The 22,385-nt window shown below is 37.7% G+C and overlaps 1 protein-coding gene across 4 annotated transcripts; it reads right to left on the reverse strand.

Annotated features, from left to right (window-relative positions):
- Nucleotides 1-989: 989 nt before the first annotated feature.
- LOC122001798 (indole-3-pyruvate monooxygenase YUCCA6-like) lies at nucleotides 990-10,448 on the reverse strand. Of its 4 annotated transcripts, none has more exons than XM_042556731.1 (6): nucleotides 10,198-10,448; nucleotides 8,333-8,405; nucleotides 2,535-3,130; nucleotides 1,614-1,862; nucleotides 1,377-1,499; nucleotides 990-1,299 (listed from the first exon to the last, which is right to left on the reverse strand). In XM_042556731.1, exons 3-6 carry the CDS (start codon nucleotides 3,075-3,077, stop codon nucleotides 1,147-1,149), a joined length of 1,068 nt encoding a protein of 355 aa, XP_042412665.1. In that variant the 5' UTR covers nucleotides 3,078-3,130; nucleotides 8,333-8,405; nucleotides 10,198-10,448; the 3' UTR covers nucleotides 990-1,146. The 4 variants fall into 4 exon arrangements, with proteins under 4 accessions (XP_042412665.1, XP_042412663.1, XP_042412664.1 ...); XM_042556729.1 differs by having other exon boundaries at nucleotides 2,535-3,414; XM_042556730.1 differs by having other exon boundaries at nucleotides 8,333-8,485.
- Between the last annotated feature and the right edge of the window lie 11,937 nt (nucleotides 10,449-22,385).

Below are 22,385 nucleotides of genomic sequence, written 5' to 3' on the forward strand. Positions count from 1 at the left end.
ATTAATTTTAAAAAATTTAGTAATTTTTTTATGCTATATAATTTTTTTAATTATTTGTCAACCTTAAATAGTAATTTCAATGCTATATGTTTTTGAGTGTTTAATAATTTGTAAAATTTTATAATTTTGTTCAAAAAATATACCTTGACAAAGTGAAAATGTGTTAATAAAATTTTATATTTTTGTTTTTGTTTTTGCCCCATAGTATGGTGGCGTAGTAAAATATTATGAGAACAAATAAGAGGATATTTTGGTCAAGTTCATTGCCTATTATTGGATCCTCGTGACAAAAAAAATTACAATCAATTTGATAATAATCTAGAGTGACATTTTTTGATTCAAAATTATAAAAAATATAAATCAAAGCCAGAGGAAGAGGAAGAGAATATTGAGTTGCAACAAATAGATATTGGATCACATAGTTTGGACTTCTAAAATATAATGTCATTAGATCAATCTATTTGATTATATTGAAAGACTCACTAAATGAGAATATCTCTATTGGATCATATCATTTGGGTTCGAATCCGAATAGAATATTTTAGAAGTCAATCTCTAAACTAGCATAAGATGTACTTTAAATTTATTTGATAGGTAAACCAAGAAAAAACCATCTATCTCAAAGATTAATCAACGAACTTTGGAAACTTGAATTATAAAAAAAAAACAATATTTTCTTTAGTTTACTTGAGTGGACTAGTCAGCAGAAGCCACATGCTCAACAGCATTTCCATTTCCCAACTGAGAAACTGGCCCAATTGCGAGCTAGTTACTTTTGTGTTCATAGGTAAATTCATGAGAAGAAAAGTCTCTTTTTTCTCACTTTTGGGAAGGAAATTTAGAAAAGAAAGTTTCTTTGTTTCTTTCTTTTTCCTCAGTATCGTATCTTCACTGCTTCCTTTCCAAGTAAACAGGCCCTTAGTGACCAAAATCCAACAAGGGGTTATCCGAATGGAAGAGATCGATCATAAAGCACGAAAAAAAAAATATTCCATATCACAAAACTTTTCATTCTTAATATTATCATAAAGATGGCATCATCTGCTGCACGTGTAAATTACAACATTAATATAGATATCTCATCATCCATAGAACAACTTCAACATTATTACAAGTACAAAACAGGAGATGGAGCTGCACTGGTGCCTAAAGCACCGAAAATCCATGGACCCAGCATCGCCCAATATCATCAGCGATCTTTTGCGCATCGACGGAAGCCCCCATCAAGCCCTGCATCGAGAATCCAGCACTGTAAAGCCCCCTCTCCCACTTCCAACCTTTGCTCAGCTCTCTTCCTCCCTGCAAATGCAACAGAAAGAAATTGCAAACAAGTTCATGGAGTTCTTATTGATTCATTTATGTGTGATATTTATCACCTTTAACCAAGTGTGCAGGTTGCTTCGGTAGCCCGTGGCAAGAATGATGGTGTCGAAGGACTCCAGTCTTCCATCCACGAACTCTGCTCCATGTGCCGTCAGTCGTTTCACAGCAGGGAAAATCTGCAATTTACATCAAATACTACTAATGAACACAGCTGAGGTTTATAGTGCTTATTAGCCATTAGACCGGCAACTTGACTGATTTAAATGCATTCAATTGAAGTGAACATAAACCTGGATATCACCGGATTTAATCCTAGCTAGCGCGCCAACGTCCAGGACCGGCGTCTTGCCAGAGAGGGACTTAAGCTCAAGAGGTCCCAGCTTGGGTCGCTTGAGGCCGTGCAGCTCAGTGTTGCCTAGCATTAACCTGGAGATACACAAAAGAAAGCGATCTGCCACCCGAACCGGTAGGAACTTCAGGAGCCAAGAGGAAAGACCAAAGGTGGACCAGCCTAGTATTTCCCTGGGCAAGACATGCACCTGCAATTGATCGTCACAGTCAAATTAAAATCTAAGATACATCACTTCACATCATTTATTCAACATGATTGGTGTGAAGACATGAGTATTCTTTCCTCAATCTATTCGAATGAAAACATCACTATATATAATTTACTGATGGCACTGCTGTAAGCACTGTCTCGGCAAGGAGTGAAAAATTCAAAAGAGAGTGCAAAATACCAGACCGAGTAATAGAACAACAATTGGTACGCTTGTAGCACACTTAAGAAAAAGAGAGCTTCATAAATTGGTATTTGCATGCTCCAAAGGTACCCTACATTTTGAATTAAATAGAAGGAAAAATGCATGGGAATTCTGGCAAGGAATGAAAAATTCAAAAGAGAGAGTGCAAAATACCAGACCGAGTAATAGAACATCAATTGGTACGCTTGTAGCACACTTAAGAAAAAGAGAGCTTCATAAATTGGTATTTGCATGCTCCAAAGGTATCCTACATTTTGAATTAAATAGAAGGAAAAATGCATGGGAATTCTATATTTAAAAATGAATGTAATCTGAAACATGAAATTGAATTTCCATGAATTATATTTGTAATCTAATAGTTCCTTCTTAGATACGAAGAATTGATATTTATGAATAGATTTATTATATGCTGAGAAGGTAGATGAATGAAATGACAAACAAAAATACCCCTTCTCTTACGACCATTGATGGACGTGCATTATGGTTGCAAAGGTCCAAGCAAACCTCCATACCAGAGTTTCCACAACCAATAACAAGCACCCGTTGTCCCTGAAAGATTTCGCCACACTTATACGAACTTGTATGGATCACGGGGCCTTTAAATTCATCCATGCCACCAATCCCTGGCACCGATTCTTCAGCATTGACTCCAGTTGCTCCAACGAGCCACCGGCTCACATACTTGGTCAGGCTTCCATCACTTCCCACAGTGTGCACTCTCCACAGCTCACTTCTCGGGTCAAACTCTGCACTCACAACTGTGGAGTTGAACACAGGCCTGATGTTGAACCGTCTTGCATAAGCCTCAAGATATCTCACAAACTGTGCTCTACTGGGGTATGTAGGAAAGCTTTCAGGGAATGGCATGAGAGGGAGCTGGCAGAAGTGCTTCGGGATGTGGAGGTGGAGGCGGTCATAGGTCTTCAGCTGCCAAAGTGAGGCAATGAAGTGAGATCGCTCTAGGATCACACTCGGGATGCCCTTCTCCATGAGACATGCAGCGACAGCAAGCCCCGATGGCCCAGCACCGACGATGACAGGCCCTGGAACAGCGATCCATTGATTAGCCTCATTGACCGATAAATTGACATTGATAGCCTGGTCAATGCGTTCTTCAATGCCAACCTCGTTGGCAAGGTGAATCAATGGGTCAAGGAGTTCACTTCCATATGAGCCATTCCATATCCTCATAGGAGTTCAATGGAATGGATCCTCACTGCAGAAGACTAATATAATGAGAAGGTTGAAAATGAGTCGAAGAAGATGGTTTCTTAATTTCTTTGCCTTTGTTTTCGTCCAGCAAGAGCTCAAAGTGGACACTAAGAAGCTGAAAGAAAAAATCTATTAGAAGTGCCAAGGGGAGATATCTCCTTAGATGGAGGTTGCAGACACAGGAAAACACACAGAAGCTCAACCAAGATGGGCTATATATACTATGAGAAACATTGAGTGCTGTCTCTCCATTGGATGAGCCAGACAAACCTATGAATATTGTTATGTTGGGGCAACACTCCACAATGTAGAAAAAGTGTGTAGTTCCAAGTTCCAAACCTACTCCCCATTAAATACTCGCAGGAAATTATGAATGGAAGGTTATCCCTCTCAAAAAAGAAGCTAAATATATGAAATAGGATTTGAGCATGGGCAGGGTTGACATGCAATCAAAATGCATCTTCCTGTGAAAACGGATGTTCCATATAAAAGAGGATGGGATCTCGAGGGAGAACTGAAAAATGGAAATAACCAAAATGTTAATCAGCAATAAGAAATATCTAATAGTCGGTGAATGGTAATTTCTCCCAAATATCAAGAGAATAAGACTGACATTTCTCCTAAAGATGAAAAGCTTGAAACAACACTGAAAACACACCTAACAGTACCATATAAAAACTCTAGTTTTTGGCTAGCCTAGATTTGTATTAAATGACAATCTAGTCTTAATAAATAACTAGCGGTGAAAGAGAATAAAATGCAACACCACATACTGTCGTTAACCATAACTGCTCAAATGCTGAATGCTAGACAGCATTATTTCTGCAATCAATAATGATGAAGTTAAAAAAAACCTAGTTGCAAGCTTGCATGCACAAAGAATGAATCTACAAGCATAGGAAGGTTAGAAAAAGCAAAAACAAAAGCACAAGTTTTACTCTGATGCACAAAGACCTATGAGAATCGCATGCATGACAGTAGGATAAGTTTATAATTGCATGAAATGTTTACTAATGGGTCTTAGTACAGTGATTGTGGGCATCCTCCAAGAATCATTCTTGCTAAAAATAATTCTATTTGAATTCCTCAGCAAGATGGAACAAATCATCCAAGTTTCTTAAATTCAAAATACTCACACCACTAGGCTTTGCCATTTGTTTAAGCATTGCATCCACCAATAAAACTTAGCATTATTAAGGCTGAAGCCAAAATTATTGTTTAATTGACCTACATGAAATCACTTGGTCAGGAATTATAAATCACAAAAAATATTAATAAGAACTCAATTGGGATTTGCGAGATGAATAAATGATTAATATAAACTACTTGGTCCATCTTTCATTCGCATTAACTGTCCCAAAATTCACTCTCTAATCAAATGGCTATGATGCTATAAGATCATTATACATATTAGTGTAATTATAAAGAAATGAATTATCATAAAAGTCAATTAGAGTTTTGTTGTAAAGTGCATCACTGCCAACTTTTGACATTAAAAATAACCTATTTAATATTTTCAATTTTAAAAGAGCGACGGAATCGCATGATATGCTGCTAAATGTCAAGCTTCAACCAGTGCAGAACCATTCAGATAAAAAATGAACTTGACCATTGATTTTAAATAAACCACTATCTTTAAGCACAGACCACTCATCTTAATTTCAGGTAAAGAATCTAGTAAAAGAATATGGAAATAGGTAGTGACTTTTGTAACTTTCCTAAACAAAGTAATTTTTTATTCACTGTGACATAGAATAACTCATTTTATATATACGATATTTAAATGTCATCTTAGAGTATGTTTGGTACTTTTGCATTTTGAAAGTGCATTCAACATACATAGATAGAATAATTGTGTGCAAGCAATTTAATGTTCATTATCACAGATACTATTCTGCGCTAGGGAAAAATGTCCCCCGTGATTTACCTGCATGTATCTTGTCATGGGCCAGCGATACTGGGTTGCTCAAGGTGAGCGATATCATCTTTTGCTCCAATTATCACATATACTGTTCTCATGAAAATGTATTTAGAAATCACTTATATATATATATATATACAAAATAATATGTACTTCATATCTTTAACATTTTTATGCTTTTAATAATATGTACTGACCATAATATTAGTATTCAAATATTACTTCAATATTTTCTAAATGATATATTAATTTATTTGCAATTGGGAAAGTATCTTTTCATTACAATTTCCTCAGATTGGAAAAACAGCTTTGAGAAGTTGGTTGAACAGGAAATCACTTTAAGAATATCTTCACTAAACACGGAATTTTAGCCCAAACTATTTTAAGGTGTAAAACACTTTGATTAAGCATTCTCAAACACACCATTCATATGGACATTTTAAGTGAATTCAATAGGCATATTGTTTGTAATTGTATCTATTTGTAATGAACAATTTATTTATTTCGAAGTGTTAGAAGATTGATTCTTTTTGCCACACTTTTTGTGTATTGTTTCAAAGTTCTCTAACACGGCCATATGTGGCCACATACATGTACATATTAAAGTACTACATTACATATCTAATATTCTCCAAAAATGCTGTAATCCTCTACCCCAACCTTGTATTCTGATTCAACTAAATATTCAAACTGAATGGGCCAGTGAGTGAAGTATATATGTAGGTGATTTCATTGATGAGTCTAAATTAATTTGAATTGAAACAAATAGTCAAATTAAAGATAATTTCATCGAACAAGTCTCTGTAAAAGTTTAAAGAGAAAGTAATGAAGAGTAAGAATTGTGATTGTTGTGACCGAAGGATGTTCACATATCTCTACAATGGCATGATATTGTCCACTTTGGGCCTAGGCCCTCATGGCTTTGCCCTTGGGCTCTACCTAAAAAACCTCAAACTAATGGAGATATCCTACATCCTTTTAAACTCATGATCTTTACCAAATCTTTTCAACATGGGACTTTGATCAAATCCCAACAATCCTCCCCTCAAACGAAGGACCACAATTACTCTCATGATCCGGGCCTTTCCGACTGCATCCGGTCACCTTGACCTGCTCTGAGCCTCCCCGCAATCATCCACATCCGGTCACCTTGACCTATTCCGGGCCTCCCCACGAGCATTCGATCATCTTGACCTACTTCGGACCTCCCCGAGAGCATCTGGTCATCCTGTCCTACTCACCTCCCCGCAAGTATCCGATCACCCTGACCTACTCCAGGCCTCCCGCAAGCATCCAGTCACCCTGACTTACTCCAAGCCTCCCCGTGAGTATCCGGTCACCTGACCTTCTTCGGGGCCTTTCTGTAAGCATCCGGTCAACCTAACCTACCCCGGGCCCACCCTCAACTTCGTTCAAGGCCACCCACATGACATCTAGTCTGGACCATGACTCTGATACCATTTGTTGTGACCAAAGGATGTTCACGTATCTCCATAAAAATGACCGGAACTTTATTAGAATTCTCTTTACACAATAGAATGTACAATTTTAAAATTAATATAACAAAGATATTTTGTTAGATGAATTATATCCTAGATAGAACCAATACTTGTGAATATTTTTATAAATAATATATAGTTTGGTGTGGTAAATGTTGAATATGTATACATTTTGTTATGTTATTGAAGAAACATAGTTTATCTTATGTGGATCTCTTGCATGATCAATTTGATATCCTATCCTTTACAAATATTGCATAGGTTGAATATCTTGATAAATTAATATTGCGGATGCAAAACCTTCTTTTCCATTAATTGCTTAGATTAATTACTCTTATGTATCATATGGATTCTGTAAACTTCAATTTCTTTATACATATTGCTATGTATTTACATCAATAGAATAACATCTAAATACTAAAAAATAGATACTGCATATGTATTCATTCATAACTCATATTTCATAATGTATTTGTTGGGTTGTATATGTTGCTTACGCTTTCTAAAACCTTGTGGCAAATAGATAACCCATTATTATGCAACAATAACTTGTCTCCATTAAAGAAATGCCAATAGCTTGTGAGATGTCTGCCATTCCAACAGTCAGATCAGTTCTTATTTCTTTGTATCAAAAACCCTTATTAGGTAGCTTTTAATCTCATGAGTTCTTTAATGATCAAGATACAAGATTAAGCTAGATAATTACATTTGACATAGTTTCTTCGGTCACATGTTTCTTCTAAAGACTTGATCTTCACAAACTAACCCTTACTGACATCGAACCTTCTTATCTAACCTTCTTATCTGTAACATTTTGTAATGACAAGTTAGACATTCACCCTTCATCTCTAGATCCTCAGTGATCATAAGGCTTGTTATGTCCTTCTGAAAATGTTGTACATTCACATTTTTTATAACAAGTAAAAAAAGAAACAAAAATAAGTCACATGGTTTAACAAATCAGAAAAACTAAAATGATCTGAGAAAAAGAGTTTGTGTAACTCCATTTTGAAGATCATTTTGAAGACTGCAAGCCTTCAATATTGCAAACTGGAAGTCAAACTTATTTTTTAAAATAAGTGAGCTCAGGTTCCAACAAAGATAAGAAGCTAGAGGTGCACTTAGTATGGTGGACTACTTTTAGCATGATAAACAAAATTCTTCTTTACTATGGAAAGGGAGTCATGAGCATTCTCAATAATCTCAAAATGATTGGCTTTAGAAAAGGTCTATGTTTTTGAAGTGGAAATGAGTCAAATGACAAACTAAGTGAATGACAAGGGAAGATAAAACCAGGAAACTTCCTGTAGGTGCCATCTCAGTGAAGGAGGGAAATTGTTTTCTTTTTCCAAAAAGCATTCAACTGACTTTTCTATAGCACATTTGGTGTCACTAATCAGTGATAAAGCTTTGGACTTTGTGCTATTCAAACTAATTTACAGAAATGTTGATAAATTTAAATACAGCCGACCCCACCTAGTGGGAAAAGGCTTCATTGTTGTTGTTGTTGTTGTTGTGTTGATAAATTTAAATAATTCTTCTGGCAAAGTCATGCTCAATTGAATTAGAAAACCACTCTAGAACAGAAAGAAAATACAGGAGATATTACTGACCTCTGAATCTTCTCAGTCATTGTGTAATAGTGCTTCCTTTTATCGCAATGCTTTTTTTCAGTGGAGATAGCAACTAACACCAATAGAAAAATCACTAGGATCACGGTGGAGAACAATTGCTTTAACAATGTTCATAGCACAGGATGAAATACTCTGTTTAAAGTAGAAATTTTAATAATAAGCAATAAAGAAGAATTTATGGTACACCGACCAAATAATGATTCTATTAGCTTTTATATAATAATCTTCATATATCTAACTCTTCAAAACATCTAATTGATGTCTGTATCTGTGTGCATGCATGCCTCTACGAGTGAAAAAAGTATATGACCAAACAAAAAGGTTCCTTTGTGGGAGCAGAAAATTAGATTGGTTCTAAAGGAAAGGCTTAAAACTAGAGGGAGATAACCTTTCTGAAGACATAAATCAGGCTTAGAATAATTATTTTCAACAGGAAAACTATCATAGATAGTGGTATTGCTCACTCATGAAAAAGCACAAAAAGGGGTAAACTCATGCTCATGCAAAAAGATCTTTTTTGGCTTGGGAAAATTTATGATATAGACACTTGTGCCATAGGATTGCATACAACATAAGCAACTGATGCTTTTGTCATTAGCTGTGTACGAAAATCTAGTAAGCCATGTACTAGTAAATGCAAAAAAAGTTACAAATTTATAGAAAATATATATTGAGATACTAAGGGTGCGTTTGGTTTGCACCGTTTTCATTTTCATTTTCTGGAAAACGCGCGTTTTCTAGAAAACAGAAAACGACTTTTTGTCATTCTCTGTTTTTCTAGAAAACGATAGCCAAATTTTTAGAAAACGCGCGCGGAAAACGCAAACCAAACACCATTTTCCAGAAAACGCGCGTTTTCCAGAAAATGAAAATGGAAAATGCGCGTACCAAACGCCCCCTAAGTTTTTTGACAATCATAGGCTATTGATTTGCAGTCACCATCTGGTTACATCATAAACCAAAACACTATGTCAATATAGGATTAAATTATAATCTCTAAATTTTTTATGCAGGTACTTTTTACTCCTCTCTTCTCTGAAACTTTTGCAAGGGTTGAGAAACTGGTTGAGAATAATGCTGGATTTCTAGGACTTGAGCCTTAGGGTTTGTAGGCACTGAAATGGATAAAGAGAACAATGGTCAATAAATCAAATTGATGAGCTAAAAACGTCAACTCCCACAGCCAAACTCCTTCCACGCCTCAAAAGGTTTTCCACTGAGGTAAGTTTATGCAAAATCAGATCCCTCTTTCCAAATGTTCGTACATAAACATTTGTTACAAAAAGGATGTGTCTGACAGTGCAACTCTGCGAAGTCCAGCTTTTATTAACTATCTCTAATAAGAAACATTTGATTGGGTTTCCCTCTTTCTCTAACTCAGCTAACTTGCACATAAGGCTAAATTGAGAATAGTTCCATTTCACCAAGATTCTTCAAGATTTCCTTTAGCAATCCAAAATTAGTAGTTGGACTTGGAAGCCAACAGGCCAAACCCTAAAAAGAATCACTCTGAGTGCTCTTCAACATGGACACGCATCACAATCTTTAGTTGATCCATGTTTGATTATTTTTAGAGTTTTACATCTCCAATTTGGCAACCCTCCAATATTATATCAAAAAGCAAATGCAACCACTGCCGTTTTCTCACCACTTGCTATTCAATAACAAATATTCTCTTTCGCACCACTCGGTTACATCTGCTAGGTAGATTCACTAGGTAGATTCACTAGACAGTGGGGTGGAGGTGGAAAATCTTGACCAACAAGTTGTCTTGCAAGCATAGTTTAGTAAAAATCAACGCAAAGTCTAAAATTGCAAGCTTCTGAATGGACTTGAAATCTTACCTTACTGAATAGGGATCGACCGTGGGCCGACACACAAGACCATCCAAGATCTCCACTTTTTGTCTCCATTCATCTTCCCTCTAAAATTACGTATCTGTCCAAGGGAATTGAAACGCGAGGAAGCAAACACGGATGGCATCCAAATGTCGGAGTCCTGGTGCGCCGAACTTCTGCAAACGCCGCCGCAATGACGACATTGGGGGAGCAAGAGCTTCCCAGGACCAAAACCTTGCATCTTGAGACCTAGCCGGCGAGAGAGAGAGAGAGGGGAATAAAAAAATATAATAGAGTATTATTTAATTTTTTTGGTAATTTAATAAACAGCTTAATTAGATTTTCATAATACCAAAATATATATTCAACTTTCATACTTATTAAATACGTAGGTATTTCTAATTATACCTCTTCTTTACCAATAGTCTACCTATGACTCATCGTCTAATTTCAAACCGCACTAATTTTAAAAACTCATAGCAAGTTATAAATTCATGTCCGAGAACATGATTAATTAGGAAGATGTAAAAAGTACAATAGACTTGGTTTGAAATATTTTTGAGATGTCTGAAGTCACTGGCGAGTTTTAATCTAAATTCGTTAATGGCCTTAGAATTTTAAATTTTTAATATAGTCTGAATCAGGAAAGTCCTATGACCATTTGATGGTATTGATGAATAAATATGAAAAGTCGAGCTTGTGCCAAATTTTCTCAAATTGTAAAAATTTTAAGAACTCATATCTCTCAATCTATATTGTGTAATCTAGATTTGAAGATGTGATTATATTCAAGAGGCTCTTAAGAGTGTAATAATCATGTTTTCAAACGATTAAGAGGTTTTTAAGGTCATCAATGAGTTTTAACCAAAATATATTGATTACACTTAGAAAGATGTGAAAAGTGCAATGGACTTGATTTAAAATATTTTTGAGATGCCTAAAGTCATCGACAAGTTTTAATCAAAACTCGTTGATGGCTCTGTAGTGTTCGGAATTTTAAAATTATGATATGGTCTGAAATCCAGAAAGTCTTACTAACCATTTTGTGGTATTGATAAGTATAGCAAGGAAAGGTGAATCTACATTAGGGTTGTATTGTGTTGGAGCAATCTTGATGATTCGTGTGACCATGTGTTTTGATGTTTGGGCAAAGAGTTTAAGTTAGGTTTTGATATGTGTATATGAGTGTGCAAGTTTACAAGATACGCGTATGACTCAGCTTGATGGCTTCGAGTCCGATAAAGGATGGAATATCCGAGGGACCGTGGATAAGGCAGCAAGGACAAATGTTGAGGAAAGCGACTTCGAGGCATATACGAAGGATGACATTGGGGCGAGCCACGGACTTGGATGCATCTGAGGGATGAGATACAAATGTAGTAGACTTGAAGGCAAGAGGTCAAGGCTATAAAGAAAAGCCAAGTGAGTCATGAGAGTCCGAGTGCTGAGAAAAATGTACTCGGGAAGGAGAATCCTATGTTTAGGGTCATACCAGTTGACTGGTGTATGTACCAGTCGACTGGCAGTCGAGCTGGAGAGAACAGAATGCTTCTGATCTTTCAATTGAAGTGGATCAGTCAACTAGTCCTATCACCAGTCGACTGATATCGAGTCATTGGAGCTATAACAATCGAATTCCACAAAGGAACAGTCGACTAGTGTCAGCTTAGCTATTTTCCCAAGCTCTATATAATGGAGCTTGAGGTGGTAAGCCTTGGTTGACGAAATTAGACTTAGTTAAAACATAATTAGTAGCCACCAAAGTCTCAAAGTGCTCATTGTGTTCCAAGAGGTCTTGGTAAGAGTTGTGGTGAGGTTTCTCCGCCCACAAGAAGACTTGAGTTAGCCGAAGGTTTTCCGGGGGCTAATTCACTGAAGGATTGAGGGATCGTCTACTTTACGGACAACCGTGGAGTATGAGCCCTAATCTCCAAACTACGTTAAAAGAAATGTGTTAGTGGTTTGCTTTCTTGTTCTTGTTTCTTTTTGTCTTTAGCTTTCATATCTGTGTTTGTATTTTGTTGTGCTAATAAATATGTTGAAAAGCGAACTTGGGGGTACCGTCTATTCAACCCCTTCTAGCCGGTCATACGATCACCAACAAGTAGTATCAGGGCAAGGTCACACTTCACCGGACTAACCACTGAGAAGAGCAACTTCAAGAAGATGACCGACTTAATGGATCCGTCGAAGTATAAAGGAGGAAGCCTATGGGGCATCACCCTTTTGATGGTGAAGATGAAGAACTTCTTTAAGACTGAGTGGGGCACCATGATAGTTATCGAGGAATCATTTGAAGTCCCAAGAGACAAAAAAAGGAAAAGACTCCGACCATGATATTGGATCGAAGAGCAACGATCATGGTTAAAGACAAATGATAAGGTAATATCAATTTTAATTGACATATTACCTAATGATGTTATGAGTCATGTAGGAGAATATGAGAATGCCCACGATTTGTGGAGCAAAGTGAAGAAGGTTCTAGGAAAAGAACTTATGCCTACAAAAGGAGAAGAAGAACCCAAGGAGATGGATTTAATGGTCCAAGAACTATAGGAGGAGCAACCGAAAGTTGACACATGCTCAACAACTAAGGAGGATAAAGATGAAAAAATGGCATCTACAAGTGTGGATGAGGAGACATCCTCAAAGGTTGAAGAAGAATCCAAGATAAGTGAAGAAGAAGAAAAGGTCTTGGAAGTCAACCTAGTGAGCATCTCCACTAAAGCAGATCAAATCTTCTGTCCCCAAATTTCTCTGTCCCCGTGTCCCTTGCCGATCGGACGGACCAGATTACATCTTAAGACATCATTGCATCTTTAAGATGTGTGCAGTATCCTCGTGATGTGCAAGGCATCCTTGAGATGTAATCTAATCGGTCCGATCGACAAGGGGATACGGGGATAGAGGATTTGATCTCCCACTAAAGTGAAGTCAAAGGATCACATCACTTGCTTCGAGTGCAATAAGAAGGAGCACTACAAGAGTAGGTGTCCGTTGGATAATAAGAAGGTAATTCCTAAACTCATTCAAGTTAATTTAAATACTAACAAGGATTGTAGAAATGAAGAAACCCAAGGAAGGAGATTGCACATCATATGATTCACGTGTGGGAAGAATGGTCACTACAACATCAAATGCCCTAAGAAGCAGGAGATCAAGAAGCTAGCTCAATTGAAGAAATGGGAGAAGAAGAAGAAAAATTCAAGTAAATGAGGACCTTCAAGGGTAAGGGAGGTATATTCTAACTTGAAGGTTAATTCTGTTGGTGCGGGAAGCATCCGACGATCGAACCTGAGTTTTGATAATGGCAAAGGATTCAAAGTTAAGGTGTGTTGTGAACTAACGTGTTTGATTGAGTGTTTTAGGTAAGTCCTAACTGTGGTTAGGCAAGGTAAAAACCCTAGGGGGTGGTAACCCTAGGTCATAGGGAGTGGTAACCCTATGCGGAAAGTCTTGGTGGGTTGAGAGCTTCAGGCAAAAGTCCTAGGGGGTGGTAACCCTAGGTGGAAAATCCTGGTGTCGCGAACCAGATGGAAGACTGGACGAGTCGGGAAGCGGGCGTCCAGCAGAAAGTCCGGAGGCATCGAACACCGAGCAAAAGTCCAGTCGATCTGGAGGATCGCACTGGCAAAAGGTAAAATCTCCTGAGTGGAGTAGGTGAGTACGCGTTCCCCGTAGAGGGAACAGTAGGCGTCGGGTCGACCTAGGGTTTCCGGTAGGAAACCTGAAGTCAAACCCGGACAGTCTGATGACTGTCAAATTTAATTATATATATTATCTTTTGTGTTCTAACTCTGTTTTGCAGGAAACTAATTTTTTTGTGTAGAGTTAGGACTGACCAGGATCTGTCGACCGAACCTTGGGATCGGTCGACCGAACCTCCAAGCTACTAGATCAGATCTCCAGAAGTTGGACCGGGCTCGACCAGGGATCGGTCGACCGGACCTCGGGATCGGTCGGCCGAACCTGGGATAGGTATCGACTGGATCAAGCCGAGTTGTGCGGGTCATAGGAGACTGATCGGTCAACCGAACCCTGGGATCGGTCAACCGAACCCAGGGATAGAGTTTGACCAGATCGAAGCGGAGCGACGGATCGACGGATCAGATGCGGTGGAGATCATCTGATCGGTCGACCGAACATGAGGATCGATCGACCGATCCGCTTCGGGTCAAACCTGATCCCGAGACTTGGGGATCTGGATCAGACCTTGCAGAGCTATAAAAAAAGGCCTCGAGGTGCAGCTCAAATCATCATTTTCCGAACAGAAGTTCTGTGCTCTGTACGCTTCAACAACGCTCTGCTGCTACAATGAACTGAAACTCCAAAGCTCTTCCATTTTCTTGTTCGTTGGTAAAACTTTCTTGTTTGTACTTAACTGTAATTGCTTCTAGCTTGTAATAATTCCGGATTTATAGTTGTTGCCCACCGAAAGCGGTCAAGGACTGCGGGCCTTCGAGTAGGAGTCGAGATAGGCTCCGAACGAAGTAAAACACTTGCATCTTTTGTGTTTGCATTTACTTTCCGCTGCGTTTCTACTCTTAGTTTTAAATCGTTAAAAATAGCCACGAGCGCTATTCACCCCCCCTCTAGCGCTTTCGATCCATCAATTGGTATCAGAGCGAGGTCGTTTTGAATCGGTGCAACCACAATTCAAAACAATTTTTTCGTGGTATTTTCAGATTTTTCGGAGTCAATTAGAATTTGGCTTTATAGCCATATTCTAATTCTTTTCTCGAATCAGTTTTCTGCTCGAGGTTGGTGCAACACCACCCGAGTTCGAGTTTTTTTTTTTCTTACCGCACTACTAAGCCAGGACCAAGTCCTGGAATTTCCTTGTTGTTTATTTTTTTTTATAGTTGAACTAAAATGACCCTTCAAGAAGGCTACAGTACAGCCCGCCCCTCGCTATTCACCGGAGACGACTTCGGGTACTGGAAGGGTCGGATGAAGGCATATCTCCAGACTCATTTTGAAGTCTGGATGATAGTCAAAACCGGACTCCAACTACCAACTGATAGCGCCGGCAAATCACTACCATACGAGGACTGGGACACATCTCTGATTAAGAAGGTGGAAGCAAATGCCAAGGCAACCTGCACCCTCCAGTGTGGCCTATCAAAAGAAGAACTCAACCGCGTCGGCCCCTTCAACAGTGCCAAGGAGTTGTGGGAGAAGCTCATTGAACTTCACGAAGGAACGTCCGACACCAAAGTGACTTAATCTTCAATAAATTATTTGATATCAAACTGCAGGAAGGTGAGACAGCTGCCCAACTCCATGCCCGGATTCAAGATCTGCTCAACGATCTTCATGCGATTGGACAGAAGGTAGATAACCGGGACATCATAAGGTACTCTTTAAACGTCTTTCCGAGGAACACCTTGTGGGCATCCATGGTAGATGCCTACAAGATTTCTAAGGACTTATCTACCATTAAGTTAGATGAACTTTTTGCAGAATTCGAACTTCACGAACAGACTAATGCACGCCCGACCGAGAAAGGGTTGGCTTTGGTTGCAGGAACAGGGAGAATGCGCGAATCAAAGTTAAAGTGCAGAACCGAACCTGAGTCAGAAGAAGAACCAGATTTGGAAGACGACGACGAGCTTACAATCGAGATAGTCAACCTGGTAAAGAAACTCTGCAAAAAGAAGGGCTTCAACAAAAAGGATGTCAAAAAGGTCATCCAGTCCAAAGAAGGCCAACCAAGCTCGAAGGTCAAATTCGAAGTGACCTGCTACGGGTGCAATCAGAAGGGGCACATCAAGGCAAAGTGCCCGAACCAGAAGGATCCAAAGAAATCAAAGAGAAAGAAGGCATTGAAGGCAACATGGGACGAGTCTTCTTCCGAGGAATCCGACGATGAAGAACTAGAGCAGATGAATTTTCTCGCGTTGACAGCCCGGGACTACACCAACGGATCCGGAAGCGAGGACAAATCGGAAGCCGAGTCCGAGAGAAGCCACGGATCCGCATCCGTTTCCGAAGGGTCAAACCCCTCTGTAAGTAAAAATCGTTTATATAGCTTAATTAATTATTTAATGCATAAAGTAGCTAAGTCCAAAATTCGAATCCAATCGCTTCTAAAGGAGGTAACACTCCTTAAAGAAATGACTAATAACGAATCCTTGACTGATCCAGTTCAGACTGGAACCTCAACTCAAGTTCAAAAACTTGAGGAAGAGAATTCCAACCTGAAAAGTCAAGTCAAGGATTTGAAGACAACCTTAGAACGATTTTCCTTGGATCCAAGAATCTTGACTTGATTCTTGGAACACAAAGGGCAATCTACAATAGAACTGGACTAGGATACAAATCGAAAAAGAAGTATAAGTCATATTTATCTCTCATACAAAGAACAAATAGAAAAATGGTCCAAGCATGGGTTTTCAAGTCCAACCTGATCAATCAAGTTGGACTCGGACAATATTGGATTCCCAAGGATCAAATACATTACCTCGATAGACCATATCGAGGCTATGATCCAGGGGGAGCTAAAACGATTAAAATTCAAATTTCAAAATTTAATTAAAAAAATCAAAATAAAAAATTTAAATTAAATTAAAAATTTGAAATAAAAATTAAAATTAAAAATTCGAAATTAAAAATTAAATTAAAAAATTAAAAATAAAAAATTTAAATTAAATTAAAAATTCGAAATTAAAAATTAAATTAAAAATTCGAAATTAAAATTAAAATTAAATTAAATTAAAAAAATTAAAATTAAAATTAAATTAAAAAATTAAAATTAAATTTAGAAAATTCAATTAAATCAAAATTCGAAATTAAACTTAACATTCTAAATTCAATTGAAAATAGAAGGAGGATCCAGAATAGCTGGCACCCGCAACTAAACTACTCGACTAGGTAACCAAACTTAATCTACCCGAAATGGGTAAACAAGATTAGACTACCCGGCAGGGTAATTTAAGTTAGATAAAATATTCTAGATTTAACTTGACCCACGGTACTCGTGAAGTTTTTGGATGATAGTACGTTAGGGAAGCTTGGACATCGCATGTCTAGGAAGATATGACTTCGACCTGGTGCATTTGGCCAAGTGGAACTAACCGAAGCTACCCTTAAATGGATCCTAACTAGTTAGACCAAGGTTTAGTATTAAGTTCAATGGGTAGGACTATTTGGAAAACCTCGAAGGCATGGTTACTTTAATGAGTTCCTTGTGACTCACCATAGCCCAGAAGTTTATCCAAAGAATGCTTACTTATTGAACCCAAAGCTAAACCTGAATCTAACACAGAGTTAAACATAATCCTAAAATTGAATCTCAATTCATCTCACAAAAATTATAGGAGTCCCTGATTGAAAATTTAGATCGGGTGAGATGACTAAAGAATCAAAATTAAAATCAACTTAAATATTTTTTCAACTTAAAATTAACTTAAATGTTTTTAAAATCAACTTAAATATTTTTTCAACTTAAAATTAACTTAAATGTTTTTAAAATCAACTTAAATATTTTTCAATTAAAATTAACTTAAATATTTTCAAAATTAAAATTAACTTAAATATTTTCAAAATTAACTTAAATATTTTCAAAATTAAAATCAACTTAAATATTTTTCAAAATTAAAATTAACTTAAATGTTTTTTTAAAAAAATTTAAAATCAACTTAAATATTTTTTAAAATCAACTTAAATATTTCTCAAAATTAAAAATTAACTTAAAATATTTTCCAAACTTAACATTTTTCAAAAATACTTCAATCAAACTGTCTTTTGATTCATCAACTACTTTATGTGTAGGAATTGGATCAATGGGATGTTGGACAGTGGATGCTCCAGACATATGACTGGAGATAGGTTGAAGTTCACTAAGCTAAAACTAAAGAACCTAGGATCAGTTGCATTCGGCAACGATGGAAAACTGAAAATAATCGGAAAAGATAATATCGAACTTAATTCCGATTTTATTATTTGAAAAGTATTATTAGTTGAAAATTTTAATTTCAATTTATTAAGTATAAGCCAATTATGCGATACTGGTTACTCAGTTAATTTTACCAAGTCCGAATGTATAGTCAAACATATTGATAATCTAAAAATCATACTTTAGGGCTCTGATACCTGATCAAAACAATTTAAATAATTTAACAACTATTTAACTTGACTCATGCTTGGACTTAAGGACCAACTGAATAAATAACCTAAATTAAATTTTTAGTTACTCCCTCTTCATCCTAAAATTTCATAAAGTCTTACTCCTATTTTCTTCAAACAATTTTTAAGTACCTTTTCAAACTGAAACTACATTTTCAAAATTTAATGTTTGCAAAAGGCTTAACTAAGTGGCACAGATAGCAACCTTCAAACTTAAACGCATTCTATACTTAGCTAAAGGTATTAAACACATATTTCTTTACTTGCAAAATTTAACTTATGACTTTCAAAATTTTTGCTAAGTAAAAAGAATAAATCTGTTCTATGATAAGCTAAGTGTTACACAGTCATTTGTAAAATTTAATTCCTCTTTCTCTCTTAACTAACAATTTTTCAGTAAAATTCTATGATAAGCTAAGTGTTACACAGTCATTTGTAAAATTTAATTACTCTTTCTCCCTTAACTAACAATTTTTCAATAAAGTTTTATGATAAGCTAAGTGTTACACAGGCATTTGTTCTTGCAAAGAATAAATCTGTTCTTTTTCTAAAAACTTAAAACTTGCTTTCAACTAGCTTATTTTTTATATATGGCAAAGGGGGAGAGAAGGAAATTCAAAAGTAAAAGGAAGCCCTGTATTAAGGGGGAGCTTCACAAAGTTTAAGTGTTAGCTTAAGTTATGCTTTTATTTTAATTTATATACTTAAGCTTACTCACTTAAAATTTGTTAATATAGTTGTTTTACTTAACTTTGAATTTGGGTTGCCATAATCAAAAAGGGGGAGATTGTTGGTGCGGGAAGCATCCGACGATCGAACCTGAGTTTTGATAATGGCAAAGGATTCAAAGTTAAGGTGTGTTGTGAACTAACGTGCTTGATTGAGTGTTTCAGGTAAGTCCTAACTGTGGTTAGGCAAGGTAAAAACCCTAGGGGGTGGTAACCCTAGGTCATAGGGAGTGGTAACCCTATGCGGAAAGTCTTGGTGGGTCGAGAGCTTCAGGCAAAAGTCCTAGGGGGTGGTAACCCTAGGTGAAAAATCCTGGTGTCGCGAACCAGTTGGAAGACTGGACGGGTCGGGAAGCGGGCGTCCAGAAGAAAGTCCGGAGGCATCGAACACCGAGCAAAAGTCCAGTCGATCTGGAGGATCGCACTGGCAAAAGGTAAAATCTTCTGAGTGGAGTAGGTGAGGATGCGTTCCCCGTAAAGGGAACAGTAGGCGTCGGGTCGACCTAGGGTTTCCGGTCGGAAACCCGAAGTCAGACCCGGATAGTCCGATGACTGTCAAATTTAATTATATATATTATCTTTTGTGTTCTAACTCTGTTTTGCAAGAAACTAATATTTTGTGCAAGGTTAGGACTGACCAGGATCGGTCGACCGGACCTCGGGATCGGTCGACCGGACCTCGGGATCGGTCGACCGGACCTCGAGATCGGTCGACCGAACCTGGGATAGGTATCGACTGGATCAAGCCGAGGTGTGCGGGTCAGAGGAGACTGATCGATCGACCGAACCCTGGGATCGGTCGACCGAACCCAGGGATAGAGTTTGACCAGATCGAAGCGGAGCGATGGATTGACGGATCAGATGTGGTGGAAATCATCTGATCGATCAACCGAACATGAGGATTGGTCGACCGATCCGCTTCGGGTCAAACCTGATCCCGAGAATTGGGGATCTGGATCAGACCTTGCAGAGCTATAAAAAGAGGCCTCGAGGTGCAGCTCAAATCATCATTTTCCGAACAGAAGTTCTGTGCTCTTGTGTGCTCCGTACGCTTCAACAACGCTCTGCTGCTACAACGAACTGAAACTCCAAAGCTCTTCCATTTTCTTGTTCGTTGGTAAAACTTTCTTATTTGTACTTAACTGTAATTGCTTCTAGCTTGTAATAATTCAGGATTTTATAGTTGTTGCCCACCGAAAGCGGTCAAAGACCGCGGGCCTTCGAGTAGGAGTCGAGATAGGCTCCGAACGAAGTAAAACACTTGCGTCTTTTGTGTTTGCATTTACTTTCCGCTACGTTTCTACTCTTAGTTTTAAATCACTAAAAATAGTCACGAGCGCTATTCACCCCCCTCCCCCCTCTAGCGCTTTCAATCCATCAAATTCAAATTTAAACTCCTCCGTACATGATAGAAATAATTATTACTATTTACCCATGTAAAATTTTAACTTTAGACATCATGATAGGAATAGGGTCAATGTAGATTATAATCCTAGGAGATCTATGCATGATAAACCTAGAAATGATAGACCTAAGGAGAGCCAAAGTATTAATCCTAAGAAGGGGAGACACGTGCCTAGGAAGGGTAGGTCTATGAATGTCTAAGGTGGGCATGTTGACTCTAGGTTTAGGAACCTAGAAAGGAAAAAAATCAAGCTTTGAAGGTAAAGCTTGATAGTTTGGAGAAGACCCTAGCTAGATTCAATGTTGGATCTAAAGGTTTAAGTATAGTGTTAGGTGGTTAAAAACCCAACAATGATAGATTGGGTTTGGTATATCGATCTAATATCTCCAAGGCTAAGGGAAAGTCTTATGCTAGGCTTGCATATGACTATAGTAAGGAGAAATCAAGAAATGGCAAGGTAAAATCATTTAAAAGTATGGGGAATTAACCAAGGACAAGATGTTTAAGGTTAAAAAGGTTAGGTTTGTAGGCCAAGTGTCACCCGAGGTGCACCGATGTGGCCTAGTAATTGTGGATGAGTCACCTAGAGAGGTGGCTAAGGCTAAGAGCTCTAGGGGAAGCTCAAATAGTCTTTAGGACCTATCGTAAATAAATCCCAAGTGGTTTGGGATACAAGAAGGTCTAAGGCATGTGCCAAATGGTTTAGAAGCGGATTTGAGTCTCAAACTTAGGAAATTGACACAATTGGGGTATGTTTCATGTATGAATATATGACATTAGGGTCATATTACATGATAATTAGTTTTGGATATATAGATGTCATATAAACCAATACTAGGGATGCATTGTGGTTTAGTATAGTAGATACATCAAGAAAAAAAATCAAAACTAGGACTTTAGGTCAAGGTTAAATTAAATCATTTAGCTAGTTTTGGGTTTTGTGTCAATTTTGGAATCTGAGATATGTATATTTTTAAATATATTTTTTCTCAGTAGACACGAGTAAAACTGACATTTCTACAAAATTTGGAGATTTTTAAATGTTTGTAGAATTATTAGTGCATTTCTGAAGTTGGATTCTGTATGTTATCTGGGATAAAAACAGGATGTCAATTGACTATCAGTCGACTGGTAATAGTGTTTATCGAACACAGAATGATTGTGGGTTTGTTTCGATAAGAGCAGTCGAATGATGCTTATAGCAGTCGACTGATACAGTCTGAAAATTATTTTTCAGCATTATATTTAACTGGATCAACTCGTATAGGTGTATTAGGCTCTTGGGGGATAAATATACGAGTTTATGGTTAGTTTGGATGTTCAAGTTTGTTGGTGCAATATTCCTTAGGTCAAGGTTGACTTGGTTGACTGAGCTTGAATTGGTTCAAGCTCGAGTCTTGATGTTTGGGTTTCGATGTTTGACAATACATGTTGACAATACATGAATATTGCAGGTGCAATTATTCATGTGGGGAGATTGTTGGTACAATTTTATTTTGGTCAAGGTTGACCAGTTCAGATGTGAAGGAGAGTCAAGTAGGTCAAGGTTGATTGGATACTTGACTGGAAAGTCCTAGTGAATGAAGCTAGGTAGATGAAAAGTCCTGGTGAGTGAAGCTAGGCAGAAGGAAAGTCCTGGTGGGTAAAACTAGGCAGAAGGAAAGTAGTCCTGGTGAGTAAAGTCAGGCAGATGAAAAGTCCTGGTGAGTGAAGCCAAGCATATGAAAAGTCCTAGTGAGTGAAGCTAGGCAGAAGGGAAGTCTTGGTGAGTGAAGCCAGGCAGATGAGAAGTCCTAGTGAGTGAAGATAGGCAGAAGAAAAGTCCTGGTGAGTGAAGCCAGACAGATGAAAAATCCTAGTGAGTGAAGTTAGACAGAAGGGAAGTCCTGGTGAGTGAAGCCAGGCAAATGAAAAGTCCTAGTGAGTGAAGCTAG

The sequence above is a fragment of the Zingiber officinale genome, chromosome 7A (assembly GCF_018446385.1).
Source record: "Zingiber officinale cultivar Zhangliang chromosome 7A, Zo_v1.1, whole genome shotgun sequence".
In the NCBI taxonomy this organism is placed as follows: Eukaryota; Viridiplantae; Streptophyta; class Magnoliopsida; order Zingiberales; family Zingiberaceae; genus Zingiber; species Zingiber officinale.

Bases quoted from the DNA above. Each gene is read 5' to 3' on its own strand.
- LOC122001798 (XM_042556729.1), bottom strand. From the start codon at position 3,278: ATGAGGATATGGAATGGCTCATATGGAAGTGAACTCCTTGACCCATTG. The intron at 1,863-2,534 runs GTATTTTTGTTT...GATCAATTGCAG, and splicing joins CAATGGTCGTAAGAGAAGGG to GTGCATGTCTTGCCCAGGGA. The intron at 1,300-1,376 runs GTGATAAATATC...TTGCATTTGCAG, and splicing joins ACCTGCACACTTGGTTAAAG to GGAGGAAGAGAGCTGAGCAA.